The sequence below is a fragment of the Cucurbita maxima genome, unplaced genomic scaffold, assembly GCF_002738345.1.
Source record: "Cucurbita maxima cultivar Rimu unplaced genomic scaffold, Cmax_1.0 Cma_Scf00020, whole genome shotgun sequence".
Lineage (NCBI taxonomy): Eukaryota > Viridiplantae > Streptophyta > Magnoliopsida > Cucurbitales > Cucurbitaceae > Cucurbita > Cucurbita maxima.
This window is the reverse complement of record NW_019272036.1, coordinates 3,334,342-3,354,583: the sequence shown is the minus strand read 5'-3', so window position 1 is coordinate 3,354,583 and position 20,242 is coordinate 3,334,342. Positions and strand designations below refer to the sequence as shown.

The 20,242-nt window shown below is 36.7% G+C and overlaps 2 protein-coding genes, 1 non-coding gene and 1 pseudogene across 5 annotated transcripts; 2 read left to right on the top strand and 2 right to left on the bottom strand.

The window, feature by feature from the left end:
• Positions 1-392: 392 nt before the first annotated feature.
• LOC111494638 (inorganic pyrophosphatase 2-like) lies at positions 393-1,603 on the top strand. Its single transcript, XM_023144614.1, has 4 exons — positions 393-573; positions 644-765; positions 869-1,070; positions 1,163-1,603. The coding sequence occupies exons 1-4, from the start codon at positions 436-438 to the stop codon at positions 1,544-1,546; spliced, it is 846 nt and encodes a 281-aa protein (XP_023000382.1). The 5' UTR covers positions 393-435; the 3' UTR covers positions 1,547-1,603.
• A 1,536-nt stretch (positions 1,604-3,139) lies between these two features.
• Positions 3,140-11,724, top strand: LOC111494884 (annotated as a pseudogene).
• On the bottom strand, positions 8,987-9,125 carry LOC111494900. The gene has a single exon (XR_002720255.1). It is a non-coding gene; the product is annotated as a small nucleolar RNA Z247 (small nucleolar RNA).
• Positions 11,725-12,703: 979 nt separating the features above from the next.
• On the bottom strand, positions 12,704-17,875 carry LOC111494575 (ABC transporter C family member 8). Of its 3 annotated transcripts, XM_023144535.1 has the most exons (12): positions 17,520-17,606; positions 16,380-17,374; positions 15,973-16,293; positions 15,787-15,873; positions 15,118-15,711; positions 14,827-14,991; positions 14,427-14,724; positions 13,865-14,079; positions 13,481-13,786; positions 13,339-13,402; positions 13,031-13,270; positions 12,704-12,953 (listed from the first exon to the last, which is right to left on the bottom strand). In XM_023144535.1, the coding sequence occupies exons 2-12, from the start codon at positions 17,298-17,300 to the stop codon at positions 12,823-12,825; spliced, it is 3,342 nt and encodes a 1,113-aa protein (XP_023000303.1). In that variant the 5' UTR covers positions 17,301-17,374; positions 17,520-17,606; the 3' UTR covers positions 12,704-12,822. The 3 variants fall into 3 exon arrangements, with proteins under 3 accessions (XP_023000303.1, XP_023000301.1, XP_023000302.1); XM_023144533.1 differs by having other exon boundaries at positions 16,380-17,875; XM_023144534.1 differs by having other exon boundaries at positions 13,481-13,750; positions 16,380-17,875.
• Positions 17,876-20,242: the final 2,367 nt, after the last annotated feature.

Sequence of the window (20,242 nt, the reverse complement as noted above, 5' to 3'; positions counted from 1 at the left end):
GCATGAACCAGCATTAAGGGATAATATTAAATTTAGTATTATTATTATTATTTCATCTCTGTAAATAATTAATATTTAACTTTTTTATTATAAATTTAATATAAAAATATTATATTAGAAATTTAAAACCATTTTTATAATTTGATTTTGTAAATTTTTATTAAAGAATAAATTTAGAAAGAGGAAGGAAACGGTTATCTCCTACGGGCTCAACGAAATCAATTACCTTAAAATATTCTCATATTCCAATTATTTATTATTCTATTATTTCCATTTATCTCAACCATCCGATTTCATCGAATCTAACGGCCCATACGCCTCGCCTTTGTCTCCTTTTCTTTTCAGAGCCCACTATAAATACGGCCGGATGCCTCGATTTAATGAAAGAGAGCCAACCAATAAATTCAGAGTTGCCGGAATCTTCAGAGCGATATAATGGCTGGAGTCGATGTGGTTTTCGACTTCGACAAGACGATCATTAACTTGGATAGCGATAATTGGGTGGTGGACGAACTCGGTGCCACCGATTTGTTCAACGAGCTTCTTCCTACAATGCCTTGGAACTCTGTCATGGTATTATTATATTTTCTCTTCGTTATCGATTTATCGTTAGCGGAACAGAGATTTATGGTGTGATATTCAGGATCGGATGATGATGGAGCTCCATGCAGAAGGAAGAACTATTGACGATATTGTTGAGGTTCTCAAACGCGTTCCGATTCTTCCCGGTGTCGTTCCAGCCATTAAAACCGCTCATGCTCTAGGGTATAGAATCGTTGGATCTCTCTCTGTTTTTGTGTTTACATCTCTAATTGAATTACATTGGCTGAGATTTCTGCGTTCTCTGTTTGTGCTTGTGTTTTTTCAGATGTAATTTGAGGATTGTGAGTGATGCGAATATGTTTTTCATCGAGACGATTTTGGATCATCTTGAAATAAGAGAATGCTTCTCTGAAATCAACTCGAATCCAAGCTTCGTCGATGAAGAAGGAAGATTGAGGATTCGTCCTATTCACAATTTCCATGAATCTTCTCACGGATGCAATCTCTGCCCTCCGAACATGTGCAAGGTATTGTATATCCGTATTTGCAGCGCTGTATATGTTCAGATCTGAATCAATCGATATCATAAATGCTGAGAAATTTTCGCTCGTAAATCTAGGGCATCATTATGGAGCGGATTCAAGCCTCGTTAATGTTAGATGGGAAGAAGAAGAAGGTCATCTATTTAGGCGATGGAAGTGGCGATTACTGCCCTAGTTTGAAGCTAGGAGAAGGGGATTTTCTGATGCCGAGGAAGAATTTTCCACTGTGGGGCTTGATTAGCCAAAATCCACTTGTGATTAAGGCAGAAATCCACGAATGGAGCGACGGAGAAGAGTTGGCGAGGATCTTGTCGAGTTTAATCAACACCATTTCCATGGCGGGAAATGCACAGTTGTCGCCCAAAATTATGGCCGTTCCCGCATACGACGCCCTGGCTTGCCCCTCTCCCAAACCGGCAATGGTAGCCAATTCAATTCAATTCAAACAACCCATTTGTTAAACCAATCAACAATCTACCCATTGAAATTAGGAATTAAAGGTGTAATTTCGCAAACTCTAATTTGCAAATTTAAACATATTATTCTTTTATGAAGTTGCATGGTGCACATTCCCAACCCATATTCTTTTCGATTGTATTAATTTCTAACCTTAATTCTGACTGTCACCTAAGTAATTTCTTCTTTATACACTATACAAATTATTTAGCTTTGAAAACAACGGAATCACCAATATATCAATCTTTTTATTTTACCGTAGTTTTTTCTATTTGAATTTTGACAAAATTAATTATATTACGTTGTCGAGCAAAAAGCTAAAATAATACACTTCATACTTGTTTGCTTACTAAGAGTACGTGGATTAAATAAAAAATTACTTTTTTAATATTGTAAAATATTATTTTTATTCTCCTACTTTCAAATTGTTCTATTTTATTTCAATATACTTTAAAAGAATTTCAAAATTCAATAAATCTTTATAATTTTTTAAAAATATATATATTTTTAATAAATATTTCAAACTATATAATATTTAAAAAATATATTATAATAATTAATTATAGAATATATTTTAAATATTTGTAATCAGTTAATATTTTATCTTAAAATTTGATTAGTAGTATATTTTATCATTTTATCATTTTATCTTGATTAGTAATATATGTATATTTTGTCATTTTATCTTAGATTTAATTAGTAGTATATTTTATCTCATTCTCAAAATTTAGTTAATTTATTATTATTATTATTATTTTTAATAGTCGGTAGTTTATATCCTATTTAAATTTGTGATTGATATTTTTTAATGAAATTATTTACATTAATTTTTAATTTTTTCTTTCTTTTTAGGTAGAAACCAAGACTAATATTTTATAATAAAATATTTTTTTTATTATTTCAGCTAATCAAATTACAATCTTTAGATTTTCCGAAAATATGGCTGGAATTTCCACAGTTTGGTAGAAGAAATAAAATTTTATAAAAACAGATATAAATTTGATAATTCTTACAATGGAGAAAAAAATACAACTTTATTAAGTTCATTAAATTAAAACATTAAACTTCGATTATAATTTTATTTAAAAAATATTTGTGTTTAATTTATACATATTTTTCTATTTTTCTATTTTTTTATTTAAAAATAAGTAAGTGATAATTCTTTTTTTATTTTATTTAGATAATTTAAGTTAATTTTAATGGAATAAAGCTAAATATTAAGCAATTTTAATTGGTATAATTCTTATTTTAGAATTTTGATGACTAAATTTAAATCAACAATAAAAAGTAAAAAAAAAAACTAAATAAAGCTTTAAATGAGAAGTCTTTTAAGATTTCTTCTATTCTTTTTTAATTAGGTAAAAAAAAATGTCAATAATTCATAAATAATTTGTTTTAATTAATAACAATAATTAATAGTTATTCCATTTAGATATTTTTTTTAATTTCTTCCTACCATTTTGATTTTTTATTGGAATCTGAAGGCAATTCACTTTCACTAACACAGCCGGTGGTGTGTGGCGGAGAACTAATCCCTCTCCGTTACCAATTACCAAACCCTTTCGTGTTCTCAGAGTCACCGAAATTTGCAGAGCAAAATGGCCGGGATCGTAGTTGTTTTCGACTTCGATAAGACGATCATCGACTTGGACCGTGATAACTGTGTGGTGGACGAACTCGGCGCTTCTGATTTGTTCAACATTCTCCTCCCTACAATGCCATGAAACTCTCTCATGGTACTCTATTTCCTTCTGTTCGTCCTCGTTTTACTCTTTTCTCTAGCAAAATAGAGATTCGATTAGTGTCGCCATTTTAGGATCGGATGATGATGGAGCTTTATGAATGAGGAAGAACTATTGACGACATTGCCGACGTCCTCAAACGCGCTCCGTTAAAGCTACCCGTGCCCGAGGTAAATTAATTGTATAATCTTAATCTCTCTGTTCTTCCACCTCTCGTTGAGTTCTGCGGTTGATAATCTGTGTGTGTGTGTTTTTCAGATGTGATTTGAGGATTGTGAGTTATGCGAATCTGTTTTTCATCGAGACAATTTTGAATCATCTCGGAATTAGAGAATGCTTCTCCGATATTCATACAAATCCAAGCTTCGTAGATGAGAAGGAAGTGTTTGGTTAAATGACACAATAACCTACAATAACGTACATGGGTCACAACCTCAAACTCTCCTTATATTCTCTAGATTCATGTAACAAATTAGTAAATCAGTAGATTCTTTGATAGTAAACCAACAAATTAGTAATCAGATTCTCTTTGATCCATGGTCAAGAAATTAGTAATCAGTAGGAATTAGTAAATTCTCCTGATCTAAGGTAACAAATCGTACTTTTGATGGCAGCGGACTTGCAATTGTGCAACACTCACTTCCCAACAACAAGTGAGCTAAACCAATTCGTTCTTGCGTCGACTATGGGCAAGCGACGTATGCTCAAGCCTCTAGCCCTAGTTTAAGAGGAATTTTTTAGAAAACGAGGGTAGAGAGATTTCGTGAGAGAGTTTTGAAAGCAAGATTTGAAAGATTGAAATTGGTGTTATATGTGATGCAAACAAAAGAACAACAAACGAAAATCAGTAGATTCTCTTTGATCCATGGTAGCCGACCAGGAAATCAGTATATTCTCTTTGATCCATGGTAGCAGACTAAGAAATCAATAGATTCTCCTCGATCCATGGTAGCAGACTAAGAAATCAATAGATTCTCCTCGATCCATGGTAGCATACCAAGAAATCAATAGATTCTCCCTGATCCATGGTAGCAGACCAGAAAATCAGTAGATTTTTTTTTATCTATGTTACCATATCCGAAAATCAGTAGATTTTTTTTTATCTATGGTACCATATCCGAAAATCAGTAGATTCTCCTAGTATCAAACCAGGAAATCAGTAGACTCTCCTTGATCCATGGTAGCAAACCAGTAGACTCCTTGATCCATGGTAGCAGACCAGTAGACTCCTTGATCCATGGTAGCAGACCAGTAGACTCTTCTTGATCCATGGTAGCAGACCAGTAGACTCTCCTTGATCCATGGTAGCAGACCAGTAGACTCTCCTTGATCCATGGTAGCAGGAAATCAGTAGACTCTCCTTAATTCAGACTCTCTTTGATCCATGGTAGGAGACCAGGAAATCAGTAGACTCTCCTAATCCATGGTAGCAGATAGACTCTCCTAATCCATGGTAGCAGATAGACTCTACTTAATCCATGGTAGCAGATAGACTCTCCTTATTAGGAAACTTTTCTTGATCCATGGTAACGACCAGGAAATTAGTAGATTCTCTTTGATCCATGGTAACAGAAGACCCAAAAATCAGTAGACTCTCATTGTCTTTGATCTAGACTCTCCTTGATCCATGGTAGGAGACCAGGAAATCAGTAGACTCTCCTTAATCAATGGTAGCAGCTAGACTCTCCTTAATCTATGGTAGCATATAGACTCTACTTGATCCATGGTAGAAAATCAGGAAACTTGATCCATGGTAACAGACCAGGAAATCAGTAGATTCTCCTTGATCCAAGGTAATAGAAGACCTAGATTCTCCTTGATCATGGTAACAAAAGACCCAGAAATCAATAGATTCTCCTTGATCCATGGTATAATAGAAGACCCGAAAATCAGTAGATTCTCCTTGATCATGGTAACAAAAGACCCAGAAATCAGTAGATTCTCCTAGATCCATGGTAACAGAAGACCCGAAAATCAGTAGATTTTCCTTGATCCATGGTAACAGAGACCCGAAAATCAGTAGATTCTCCTGATAGCAGACCAGGAAATCTCCTTGATCCATGGTAACAGACCACGAAATCAGTAGACTCTCTTTGATCCATGGTAGCAGACAAGGAAATCAGTAGACTCTCTTTGATCCATGGTAGCAGATAGACTCTCCTTGATCATGGTAGCAGACCAGAAAATCAGTAGACTCTCTTTGATCAAGGTATTCTCCTTGATCCATGCTAGTGGACCAGGAAATCAGTAGATTCTCCTGTAACAGACCAGGGAATCAGTAGATTCTCCTTGATCCATGGTAGCATACTAGGAAATCAGTAAATTCTCTTTGATCCATGGTAGTATACCTGAGAATAAATAGATTCTTCTGGTATCAGGAAATCAGTCGACTCTCTTTAATCCATGGTAGCAGATAAACTCTCCTTGATCCATGGTAGCATACCAAGAAACTTTTCTTGATCCATGGTAGCATACCAGGAAACTTTTCTTGATCCATGGTAACAGACCAGAAAATCAGTAGATTCTCCTTGATAACATACCATCCTAGTAGATTCTTCTTGATCCATGGTAACAGACCAGTGAATCAGTAGATTCTCCTGATAGCAGACTAGAGAATCTTCTTGATCCATGGTAACAGACCAAGAAATAAGTAGATTCTCCTTGATCCATGGTAGAAGACTAGGAAATTAGTAGACTCTCCTCGATCATGGTAGCAGACCAAGAAATTAGTAGACTCTCCTTGATCTATGGTAGCAGGTAGACTCTCTTTGATCTATGGTAGCAGGTAGACTCTTCTTGATCCATGGTAGCATACCAGGAAATCAGTATATTCTTCTTGATCCATGGTAGCATACTAGGAAATCAGTAGATTCTCCTTGATTCGCAGACCAGGAAATCAGTAGATTCTATGGTAGCAGATAAACTCTCTTTGATTTATGGTAGCAGACCAAGAAATCAGTAGATATCCATAGTAGCAAACCAGGAAATCAGTAGATTCTTCTTGATCCATGGTAGTAGACCAGAAAATCATTAGATTCTCCGACCAGAAAATCAGTAGATTCTCCAACCAGGAAATTAGTAGATTCTACGACTAGGAAATCAGTAGATTCTTCGACCAGAAAATCTCTTTGATCATGTAACAAACTAGGAATCAGTAGATTCTTCTTAACAAACCAGGAAATCGGTAGATGATATACTATGTATAGATATGACCTATTCTACGTTTAACCTCCCTAATCTGGATGATGTAGTACTAAGTTTAGATTGCGCTTAAACCGAAAAGTCCTAAAAGAAGGAGATGGTAGTGGCTTTGTTATGATATCGGTGAGCTGATCCTTGGAAGATATTAGTCGCACATCAAGCTGACAAGTCGATACTCGTTCACGAACGAAGTGATAATCAACCTCAACATGCTTTGTCCCTCAATGAAAGATTGGATTGGTGGACAAATAGGTGTCCCCAATGTTGTCACACCACAGGCTAGGCGCTCGGGCTTGAGAGATCCCGAACTCACGCAAGAGGACTTGGATCCAGATTAATTCGATAGTGGCATCAACAACCACCTTGAATTCGGCCTCCGTACTAGAACGAAAAACTTTCGATTGTTTCCTTGAACTCCAGGAGATAAGATTGCCACCAAAGAAGATCACATAGCCTCCAGTGCTTCGAGGATCATAAGGATTACCGGCCCAATCAACATCCAAGAAGACGTTAAGCAAATTAGTGCTGGACTCTGTAATACACAAGCTCATATTAATAGTGTCATGTAGATAACAGAGAATTCGTTTGACCGTCGCCCAATGTACTGAAGTCGGGGAGGACATGAACTGGCACACTCTGTTGACAGAGAAGGATATACGAGGAAGTGTCAGAGATAAATATTGGAAAGCACTAATGACACTCCGATAGCGAGTAGTATTCTCAGGTGAGAGCTTTTCACCACCAACCAATAACAACTTCTCACTAGGAAGCATAGATGTGGACACACCTTTGAAGGTGAGCATATTAGTTATGGACAATAAATCTTAAATGTAATTATGTTGTATCAAAACAAGTTCATCCTAAAGCTGTGTAAGAAAAGACCACCGGTCGAAGCCACTGCATTGAAAGTCGAAGACCACCTGTCGAGGGATGACGCTCGACTTTGGTTGGCTTTGGTTAAATTAGAAAGTTGCTAATTTTCATCGAACAAAATCGAACGGGAAGAAGAGAAAAAGGCATAGCATCGATGTGGGATATAGATATCATTGAAGGACATACATCTGAATGCCCGTCTTGTTAAAAATGAAAAGAGAGACATTAGCCTTTGAAGGTGTAAAACCCAGCTGTAATAATTTGGAGCTAAGGCGAGAAAACCGGGCAGCGGAGCTTGTTTGAGTCGACTTATCCGACTTGAAGAGATAATATGGATGTTGTCGATGACATGAGTAGGAAGATGATTGATGAGATACGTGGCTGTAAGAAACGCGTCATCCCAAAATTTAATAGGTACATCAGCATGAGCTTGAAGGGCTTGACCAGTTTCAACAATATGACAGTGCTTGCGTTTAGCAGACCCATTTTGTTGATGCTTGTGATGACACGAAACACGATGAGCAATTCCAAAGAAATGAAAGAATGTGTAATGAATTTTCTTATATTCTCCACCCCAATCAGACTGGACACACTTGATTTTAGTATCCAAGAGATGCTCAACATGAGCTTGGAACTGAAAAAGTATGAGGAGCTTTTGTACGATCATGCATCAAATAGATCCACGAAAATTTACTGAAATCATCAATGAAGTTGATATAATCCCCCCAAACATCCGAAAAAATCAATTCGAAAGGTGACGAAAACCTATGAAAAGAACTAGTGTATGTTAACGGATGATTTTTTGCTAACTGACATGCGTTATAAACTGGCAAAGGTGACTCATTAGCACACGAAATATTAGTGAGATGCAAAATTTATTTCACTACTTGAGATGAAGGATGTCCAAGACATGCATGCCATTGGGCATGAGTTGTAGACCTACTCACTAAGGCGTATTTGTGATCATCGATATCAGATGACTTAATAAGATAGAGACCAGACTCACATCTCTCGTCTAGAGAACTTTTCCTAACCCGTCGATCCTTAATAGAAAAATTTCAAGGACGGTATTCAACGAATATGTCTTTATCACGAGAAAATTTATGAATGGAAAGAAGATGTTTGAAAATTTTAGGCACATGCAAAATATTATGCAATGCAAGAGGACGAACAACAGTATTAATTGAAGAATGACCAGTATGCAAAACATACAAACCTGCTTCATTTCTAACTTGAACTGTTTCACCTCCATGATAGCGTTCAGGCACAATGAGACGATCTAGGTCACTGGTGATATGATTAGTGGTGTATGTGTTGCTGTACCAATTTGGATCAATCTTGTAAGAGGAAGTAGCCACTAGTGGCGCAGAAGGAGATTCATCTTGATAGGATACATCCATCCTATGCTAGGAGAGAACGCAATATGCCCCACTTTGCCACATATCTGGCAGGAAGGACGAGCAGAAGGGTCACGACGATCATCAGCAGGATGAGAGGATGCGCCACCTCAAGAATGACCACAACCACGATCCTTACGCTTACGGTTCTTCTGCTGACCACCACGACCAACATAATTGGCCAAAGATCCAGAATTTAACTAAAGTTTAGCTTGGTGTTGTAGTTGGCAAGCTTCAAATGCCATTAGATGTGCAAACACATCAACAAGCGTGAGGGCTTCACTCTTGGTAATCATCGAGGTGACGAAGGGATCGTAGTTAGGGTCAAGACCAGCGAGGAGATATGCGATCACGTCATCATCCCGCAAGGCAGAGCCGGTAGTGGGCAGCTCGATGGCCAGCCCCTTGATCTTGCGAAAATAATCTGCAGCAGACATATCATGTTTCTTGGATGTGGCAAGCTCAACACGGATCTGAACAGTGCGAGCACGAGTTGACGAAGAAAACATCCGCTGCAGGGTATCCCACACCTCCTTGGACGTAGTAGCGACAATCGCCTCGCAAAGAATCTCCTCAGACATGGTGGAGAGAAGGCCGCTAAGGACCTATTGATCCTGATCATACCACCAATCATAGACCAGATTAGAGACCAGGTCAGCACCAGCAACGGTTTAGGAAGGGATCAAATTGGCAGGTACGACAATGGTGCCATCGAGGTAACTCATAAGCTTCCTACTCCATAGATAGGGGAGGAGCTGGGTGTACCATATGATGAAGTTTTTTTTGGTGAGACGGATTGTTACAGCGTGGTGGAGAGGGATTGGACCAAAGGTCGGCGCCATGGTAGATGAGATCGTGTTGGAGATGGTGGATGGGGAGGAGGAAGAAGATATGATAGAAATTGTTAATGCTTCCATGTTAGGTTGAATGGCGCTGTGACCTTGACGGGTCACGACCTCACATATATATAGTTGTGTAAAATGAGGATTACACGAGGAGCCTTGATCCACGATAACAAACCAAAAAATCACGGGATTCTCCTACTACATGTGTATATATATATATATATATATATGACCTATTCTACCTTTAACAGAATCATCCTAGAGAATGCTTTCTCTGATTTTCATATGAATCCAAGCTTCGTAGACAGAGAAGGAAGGCTGAGGATATTTCCTATCCACCATTTCCATAAATCTCCACACAACTTCTGTCCTTCGAACATGTGCAAGGTACTGTATTATTAGCATCACTACACGACACGAATTATTGAACTCCGAATCCTAAAACAGAGAGATTATGAATTTTCCTTTGCGGAAAACAGGGCGTCGTTATGGAGAGAATTGAAGCCTCGTTGATGGCGGAAGGGAAGAAGAAGAAGAAGCGGTTCATCTATTTAAGCGATGGAAATGGCGATTACTGACCTAGTTTGAAGCTTGAAGAAGGGGATTTCTCGATGCCGAGGAAGAATTTTCTACGGAAGGATTTGATTGGCCAAAATCCACTTGTAATCAAGCTAGAAATCCACGAATGGAGCGATGGAGAAGAGATGGGGAGGATCTTGCTGAGCTTGATCAATACCATTTCCATGACTGAAAATGCTCGGTTCGTGTTTGTGTGGTTAGGAATCACGCCTCTCACGATATTATTCACTTTGAGCATAACTTCTTGTGGCTTTGCTTTTGTGTTTCCAAAAAATGCTTATACTAGCGATCATTCCATAAATTAACTCACCTGTGATTGCAATTTAAAATTACTTAATTAATTAAAATATATTAACTTTATGAATACATTAATTAATTAACTAAATTGTTGAAGCTTATAAATTTTTTCAATTCAAATAATATTTATTAAATAATACACTCAATTCAAATTAGTTTGGGTGGTTGGAGTCTGTATTTATTAAAAGTTAAGTTTCTAAAACATTTATTTATTTATTTATTTATTTTCCAACATTTAATTAAAAATTTTAACTCAATTTTAATATATAATTTTAAAATTTACATTCCATATAATTTTAAATTATTTGTAAGAATGGTTGACAAATAGACAAGTAAAAAAATAATTTTAAATTTAAAAAAACTTTTGATATAAATATATTAGATATATATTAAGATCGAAGAACCCTCCCAATCAATAAATATTCACCCATTGATATTAATTTTAAAATTTAAATAAACTAGAAATAGAATCAAAATTAGGTATAAAAGGCTAGGACTCTGATCACTCTCTCATGAATAAAGAGATAAAGATCAATTAAGAAATAGAAGGGAGAGTGATAAGAGTGTTACCGGGAGAGTAGTAGCTGTGTGTGTGCAAATAGACACACAAAGAGTTAGACGAAAAAAAGTAGCTTTTAAGCTTTTAATTCATATATACTGTTCTTGTGTGTCTATTTGCCGAGACAAAGGGGTGAAAATGGTTTTATAGAAACTATTAATCTTGTTGTGTATGATATTATTTGGCCCTTCCCTTTCAAGAGCTACTTCTCCCACAAACATATTCATCCTTGTCGGACAGAGCAACAAGGCTGGTCAAGGTGGGGTAGAGAAAAATCAAAAAGGGTATATTGAGTGGGATGGGAAGATCCCATTAGAGTGTCAATCTTCTGATCCATCCATCCTACGATTGAGCCTTGAGTGCCAATGGGAGATAGCACATGAACCTCTCCATTTGAGGATTGACATTGGCAAAATTACAAGGATTGGTCTGGGAATACCATTCGCTCACAGGTTGAAGGCAAAAGTCGGGCAAAAGGCAGGTGTTGTGGGTTTAGTTCCTTGTGCTAGAGGTGACACTTTAATTGAACAATGGATTAAAAACCCTAGCAATCCTAGTGCAACTTTTTACCAAAATTTCATTGAACGAATTAAATCTTCAAAAAAAGAAAGTGGGGTTGTGCGTGCTTTGTTTTGGTATCAAGGAGAAAGCGATGCGACTATGAGTGACACTGCTCATAGATACAAATAGAACTTTAAAAAGTTAATCACCGACATTCGCAATGATGTAAAACCTAGATTTTTACCCGTCATTATTGTTAAGATAGCCCTCTATGACTTTTTTATGAAGCATGATACTCATGATTTGCCAGCAGTCAGAGCAGTTGAAGATGTCGTCCAAAAAGAGCTTCCAGATATCATTACTATTGACTCTTGGGAATTGCCTATAAACTTTACCACATTTGAAGGCTTTTGCTTAGATCACGGTCATTTTAATACAACAACTAAGATTGCTTTGGGTAAATGGTTGACTGATACCTACCTCGCCCACTATGGTCATTTACTCTGATCCTATTATATCATTTTTTTCATCTCTATTGATTGATCTATTATTCTATCTCAATAAAATCTTTTTGAATCATATTTCTATTAAACTTTAACATACTTAGTCCCTAAAATATGACCAATGGTATTCATGGGTATTTTTTTTTTTTTAACATTTTTCTTAATTTAAAAGATATTAATAAGTTTTTTTAAAATTAAAGGGTATTTTTAAAACCCTAATTAAAAGTTATGTATTTTTTTACCCAATTGAGCACGTCTAGCACATTTTTATCCGATGGGGTTTTTTGTAGCCAGTCTAAGCTTTTGGGCATTCTTCGTTTGTTTTTCTCTCGGACACATTTGACATGGTGCTAGAACCTTGTTTAGAGATGTCTCTGCTCAGTTCCTTTTTTTCTTTTATTTTTTTTACTCTTTTCTTGGTTTTTTTTTATCCGGAAAAAGATTCCAACTAAACAAGTATGGACGCTATAATTGTAAACCAAAATCAAAATTCTAAGATGGTTTTTCGCTATCTTTTTTCTGTCTAAAGTTCCAACAAAAAAATCTTGATATGATAACCCTTCAATTATAAATGTGGTTTCTACGGATTGAGTCTTGAATTAGGGAATCGAATTTTGAATTAGGGAATCGAATTTCATTTTGAATTATAGAAAGGAGGAATACGAAGGAGGAAGATACGTTGAAATGGATAGAGCCATTTCACGAAGTATTATACGTTCGAGGACTAAATTGAAAAATGTAGATACACGAAGAATCCAATCGAAACATTTTTATATAAGAGGGACTAAATTGAAAATTGATTGGGTAAATTATGGGAAGAGGCTCTCCTGGTGGCCCAGTACTCAGCTACAAGTCTGGAGAAATAGGAGTTGGTTTCCAAAAGCTTAGACGGCTCTTCATACTCAACCAAATCTCCTACACAAGAGCTTCAGTCAATGGCTGTGGCTCAGCATAAGACAAGGAATATGAGAGAAAGTTCGTGGTTAGCTTACCAAAGGACAGAACCATGACTTTGTCACTGTCAATCACTGTGGGAACCCTGTGAGCTACTGTTATAACACTGCATTCTGAGAACTCCTGCCTTATAATTCCTTGCACAATGGTGTCGGTTGCCGAGTCAATGGAGGCCGTAGCCTCGTCGAGGACAAGGATTCTGTTTCGTTTGAGTAAAACTCTTCCAAGACAGAAAAGTTGGCGTTGTCCCACGCTCCAGTTCTCTCCTTCATCGCTCACTGTTGCACCGGCAAAAGTAAGGACATGCTTAGGAAATAACATGTATTCGTGCTTGAAAAGAGCATACCGGAGGAGTCGAGCCGGTTCGGTAGGCGGCTGACAACGTCCCTTAGTTGACACTTCTCCAATGCCTGTAAATACCCAATTGGCTTTTAGTCCTTTAGAACAACATTTGAAGATTCAAAATCAAGTTCAGTGATGGAATTCACCTTCCATATCTCATCATCAGAGTAAAGGCCTAGAGGGTCTAAGTTAGTGCGAATGCTGCCCCTGAAAAGTGTTGGCTCTTGTGGGATGATGCTGAGCTTCATTCTTAGATCCTTTAAACCGATGGAACATATATCGACCCCGTCGATGATGATTCTACCGTGCTCGGGCTCCACCAAACGAAACAAAGCACTTATTAGAGTTGTTTTTCCACTTCCTGTTCTTCCTACAACTCCTACTCTTGTTCCTTCTTGGAAGGTGCATGTAATTCCCTTGAGAACAAGAGGAGCATTTGGACGATATTTTATCTAAAACGAACAAAAACTTGAGAAGTGAGCATTGGAAATGCCATTCCAGTATCATTCAAACGTTTGTAGCTCTCTTACCTTTAGACATTTCAGCTCTATCCTTCCCTTGGCAGGCCATGACAATGGTGGCCTGCTTTTCTCCACGATTGCTGGAGGCTCTACTGGCAAATGCATATATTGCTTGATCCGTTCGACGGAAATGATGTAGTTTGAAAGATAACAATAGAATCTCGCCATGAAAATGTAGATAATTGACAAGAATAAAGCATAAGAAAGAGAGAGCCCCACAAGTCCTACACAATGAATTAAACGATCAAAAGGTCCGCTCTATTCTGGTCTAGCCTGGTATGGAATAAACTTATAATTATAGAATCGACTTAATCATTAGATTATAGATTATAAATTAATAACCCTAGTTCATTCCCATTTTGTACAGAATAGATCTACTAATATTAGTAAGAGGGATCTTGAACTAAGAAATAGATTCTAGAAGCTAAACTAAAAAAGGGGTATCCTCATCAATTTCAATAATCGGGTTCATTGATATTCGTGGTATAGTATATGTTATCATGCATACAATCATACTCAATTCGATGTTGGAACAATTAGAAATCTTACATTCTTGTTGAATTTGTATTACCTGGATCGGTGGTTTGAGCCCGGGGAAGCAAAACAAGGAGAGATGCAACAGCAACGAGAGTGAGATTTTGCAGTGTTTCTATCCTCAACACAAGCCACTCTGTGGTTGCATTCAAGTGGAAAAGAAGACTTGCATCCGTGTCGATGAGCTTGACAAACTTCTGAAAGAATCTTTCTGTCATGTCGAAAGCTCGGATAGTGACATCTCCAAGTGATGTCTCTGCTGCACAATTGATTACAGGTGCTTTTGTTGTCCCATTGATTCTAATAAGCTCCCTAGCAGAGGCTAGATAATAACTCTTCCCAAACATAAGACAACAAGCAGAGCTCCACCATTAAATGATGAAGGACAATAGATCTAATTTGGATATGAGAAACATTGTACAAAACTTTGTATATACCTGAACGTAAGTCGAAGCTACAATAGCAGGAATGGCGATGAGGAGAACTTCCCACATTACGAAAGCCACAATTGCAATGACTGCAAGAAGATCCACAGCACCAGTTACTACAAAGATGACGGAAAACGGTATGTCGAAATCCAAAACACTCAAATCTGTGGAAGCCTGCATATATTGTGATCTCAACAACATCAGTTTTGGTGCAGTATGTTGCTACCTTAAATATAACATAAGCAGAAGCTTCATGATGCATAATAAATACAGACGGAGGTGAAGTGAAAATGATCTTACACGAGTCAAGATCCGCCCTACTGGGGTTGCATCAAAGAATGACATTGGAGCATTGAAGATAGAATTTGTGAAACCACTGAAGAAGGCTTTAGATGCTCTTAAACCAAAAAGAGCTGCCAAAAGGGACCTACAATGTATAAACAATGCACTAAAAACTGAAATAGCCGCATAGATTCCTATCATCGTTGTACTACTGATGTGAGGGAAGTTAATGGCAATGGCTAGCCAATACGTTGCAGCTGCCTGAAAGACAACAAAACCACATTGACTAATTACACCTAAGTACAAAAGAGGAGATGCCTTGGAGACAGTGATATAATCCCAGAATGGTTTCCACCCAACATCACCCATTTCCTTCTCTTCTTCTTCTGTTAATTGCACTCCACGTATGTTTTTGCTTCTTATATTCTCTTTATCATTTTTTTCACATCTCATGGTGTCGACTCTTTCAAAACCTCTCGGGTTTTCGCTCTTGGAAGTGTCAGATGCTATTAAGCTATCTTTGTGAGCATTCACAAGCTTTTCGAAAGTCGTCCCAGTGGTCAACAGATCCTCATAACTTCCTGATTGAGTTATTTTCCCTCCCTCAATTACCTGAAAAATGGCGAGACATAATATTACAACTACTTTGACATGAACATGAAGTTTAATCCAAAGTGTCGAACTGACCAGAATTTTATCGGCTTCAGAAAGAAATTCCACTTGATGAGTCACAAGAACGACGGTTTTCTTATCTAGAGCAGTCATGACACATTCCTGCAAAATTTCCATGGTTCTACTTGAATAATCTCTACTAAAAAAGTTATTTCTTTCTTTCTTTCTTTTTCAAAGAAACTAGATTTTCCATGTCCTTACATCAAAAAGTGTTGCAGCCGTATGAGCATCGACTGCGCTAAAGGGATCATCAAGTAGATAAATATCAGCATCATTATAGACAGCTCTTGCAAGTTGAATCCTCTGTTTCTGTCCTCCACTCATGTTAAGGCCTCTCTGCCCAATTTCTGTAAGATCTCCATGGTCAAAACTATTGATGTCCTCATCCAAAGCACAGGCTTTTATGGCATTCTTATACCTGCCCATGTCCATTGGCTTCCCGTTCAGTATGTTTTCACGGATTGTCCCACTCTGGATCCAAGCTGTCTGTGAAACATAGGCTATTGATCTCTTTACCTGAACCTGTAGTATAAAAAATAGAAACTACTTCAGTTTTCAAAACAAGTATGGTGCATTTTCTTGCCATGCCAAATATGATCCAAACTCACACTTCCAGTAAGTTTAGGTATCTCTCCAAGTATGGCAAGCAGAAGAGAGGATTTTCCAGCTCCAACTGATCCACATACAGCAACTTTCTGTCCTCTTTCTATATCCAAATCAACTTCTTTCAGCGTTAAAGTCCCCGACTCTGGGTCCCACGCAAAGTTACCGTTTCGAATTTTGATCATCTTATCAAGATCATTTGATGAGTTTTCAATGACTTCATTTTTCTTCAGCTCATCATCAAGTAAAAATGTGTTAAGCCTATCAAAGGAGACCTTGACTTGGATCAAGATTGAAAGAGCTTCTGGTATCATTCTCATAGGTTCTGACAGTGTTCTCAGAGTAGCAAGCACAGTAAAAATGGTGCTTGCATTCAAAGGAGAGCTCTGGAAGAGAACACATCCATAGAAAACAACAGCAGACACAATAGTGGGATATATCCAATACAATATGGAGTTATAAGTCTTCTGCATCTGCATTTCTTTTAACCATTTGAACTCCTTTTCACGAAGCGAATCGATCAAGCTCTGGAACTTTTCTTCCCATGATTGCAACTTAATGATCTTCATGTTGTTAAGCACTTCAGAAGTGGACCTCAACCTCTCATCCTGAGCAACCATGAAATGGAACTGACACTTCTGCAATGACTTAGCAAAAGGCACACTCAGGAATCCACAGATTATAAGAGGAACCAAACCAAGCAAAGCTCCAGCACCCACCACCCAAAACAGCACTGCAATGGACAGAACAAGTTGCAGCCCTGAAGCCCAAGCCGTATGAAACCACCATGGAAACTCCCCCATTCTATAAGCATCAACAGCAATATAGTTCACAATCTCTCCAGCAGAGTGATTCATCCTCCCTAGACTAGAAAGCTTCAACAATTTCCTATACACTGCCGCCATCAAAGCCGACCTCATTTTCATCCCTGACCTTCTAGACTCAAAGAACCAATGCCTCTGCCCTAAAGACTCAAACACCTTACACACAATCAAAAGCCCTACAATCGAAACACCGTCTCTCAAATTCCTTTCATTACCAGTCGAATATTCAACAAAAGCAAACAAAATAAGCGGGGAAACTACAACAGAAAGTGTTCTTAGAAGAGTGTAAAACGCTATCAAAACATTTTCGTTCGTGTGCACCTTCTTAATGGCCTGAAAAGCGAAGTTCCCAGAGCCGGAAGAACCATTTTCTCTCAAGAGTGAATCCCAAACACCGGAAAATCTTTGGTAAGCAAACTCTGCTTCATCCTCCGAATCAAGAGGAGGAACATCCTCAATTGTTAACGCCCTCGAATAACCCAATGAAAGTAAAGGATTAATCCAAGAAAAAATCAATTTGCTGAAGAGACCAGCCTGTCCAATGCTGGATGAAGATGATTCAGGTTCTTCCTTCTGTTTGTCTAGAAGAGGTTCCGCCATGATGAACCTCTAAAATTTGCAGGAATGGAAGCTCTGAAAATGGAGAAACGAAGCCGTTGGGATTTTCATGCAGAGAAAAAGGAATATTTTTTTTTTTTTTTTTTGTTGGATAACTTTTTAAAACTTTTCTTTTAATATTCCTTGTAAATTAAAAGGCTATTATTTTGGTATATTTTTCAAATGTTAGCATAAATTCAAAATTTAATTACAAAATATATATACAGTTATTTTTAAGAAAATTAAAGTTACTTTTAAAAAGTATCATTATTAAAGTGGTTGATTAAAGTGAGTGTTGAGTATGTCGGACCGACATGTATCTAACATATTTTCATACATCATAATCTAAGTATCGTATGACTTTAAAAAATTAATGTCTTTAAACCGTGTTTTAACGTGTTAGAATTCACAAAATTAAAAATGTATGAGAAACCAATAATGAAAAAAGCGGGATCCAAGAAAAACGTACCGTGCCGACTTAAGAATAGAATTGCTAAAAAAAACTTAAAAGAATTGAAAGTTACTGTCTATAGCTCCTCCATATTTGGGGTATTTAATTTAGCAATTAACATATAATAAACTCAATCTAAATGGAACTTAATTAGAACATATCAATAGAAACTAATTTATAATAGATAATTAATAAAATTGTTGCACTGCCACGTCAGCCAAAACGTGGCCTTGGCTACACTTGATTAGAACTCCTAGTCAATGCCTTCCCATTGACATGGTAAATATTATATGTTTTTTCTAAATAATAATAATTTAATATTCCATTTATCTTTTACATTTATAAATATTTTTAACATTATTGGATCGATTGTCAACGTAGAAAGTAAATATTGGATCGATTCACAATCAACGTCATATGAGATGAAAGTCCCACATCGGTTAATTTAAGGAATGGTCATGGGTTTATAATCTAAGAATACACTCTCCATTGGTATGAGGCCTTTTGGGGAAACCCAAAGCAAAGCCATGAGAGCTTACGCTCAAAGTGGACAATATCATACCATTGTGGAGAGTCGTGTTCGTCTAACATGGTATCAGAGCCATGCCCTAAACTTAGCCGTGTCAATAGATTGGCAAATCCTTAAATGTCGAACAAAGGACTCCAAAAGGAGTCAAGCCTCCTCGAAGGTACGAAGGCAGTCAAAAATGACTAAGACTCCAAAGGAGTCGAGCCTCGATTAAGGGGAGGCGTGCTTTGTTCGAGGGGAGGTGTTGGATGATGAAAGTCCCACATCGGTTAATTTAGGGAATAGTCATGGGTTTATAATCTAAGAATACACTCTCCATTGGTATGAGGCCTTTTAGGGAAACCCAAAGCAAAGCCATGAGAGCTTACGCTCAAACAAAGTGGACAATATCATACCATTGTGGAGAGTCGTGTTCGTCTAACAAACATAATATAATAAACACAATCTAAATTGAACTTAATTAGAACTTGTGAATTTAATTAGGGTAAATAGAAATTAATTTATAATAGGTAATGAATAAAATTATTGCACTGCCACGTCAGCCAGAACGTGGCCTTGGATACTCTTGATTACAACTCCTAGTCAATGCCTTCATGAGATTGTAAATATTATGTTTTTTTTAAATAATAATAATTTAACATTCATTTATTCTTTATGACGAATAAATAATAAATAGAAAGAATCTCGATATTTTCAATATACTATAAATCTTTAAAATATTTCTTTAATGCTAATGAACTCCACTTAATTTTTTTTTTTTTTTTTTTTATTGATATGAGTTTTGAATAATTTTTAACTAATAAAATTGGTGCTTTATTTTATATAAATTATTTTGAAGTTAAAAATTTATTAAAAAAATACAAATGTTAAAAAGAATTGAATATTTAAAGTTCAATATTTTTACCTAACATTTAGTTTTAGAAACGTGTAATATTTGGATCTCTATCGTTAAAATTCAACCAACGTTTTCTTAAGAGCATGTGGGTCAATTACATGAGAGTTTATGTTGAAGTCGATTTTGTTCGTCTAGTCAACTAATGTAGAATAGGTAAGCAACAAGAGTGTTGCTTTCGGATCAAAGGTAGCATAGGATAGAAAGCTCTAAACTTGTATATCTTTGACAATGACTCATCACACCCGTTTTCCAAGAGTATTGTTCGCATTCAAGAGTAAAGTTTGCTAAGTTTGCTCGATACTATTGTTTCGAATTCAATAAAAATAATATGGTATACATGGACAATTATATCATTTTCTTATAATAACCATACTTTTATTTTAATATAAGTTTAAATTTCCTACTATTAATATTAGATCTACTGTTTCCGTCCGACTTTTGTGATATAATGAAAATTTTCATTCATCTCATATGACGTTATCGATCCCGTAGAACAAATATATCTACGAATTGACGAAATTTTAATACCCTACTTATACATTTTATTCCTGTGGAATTAGACATAAAAAAAA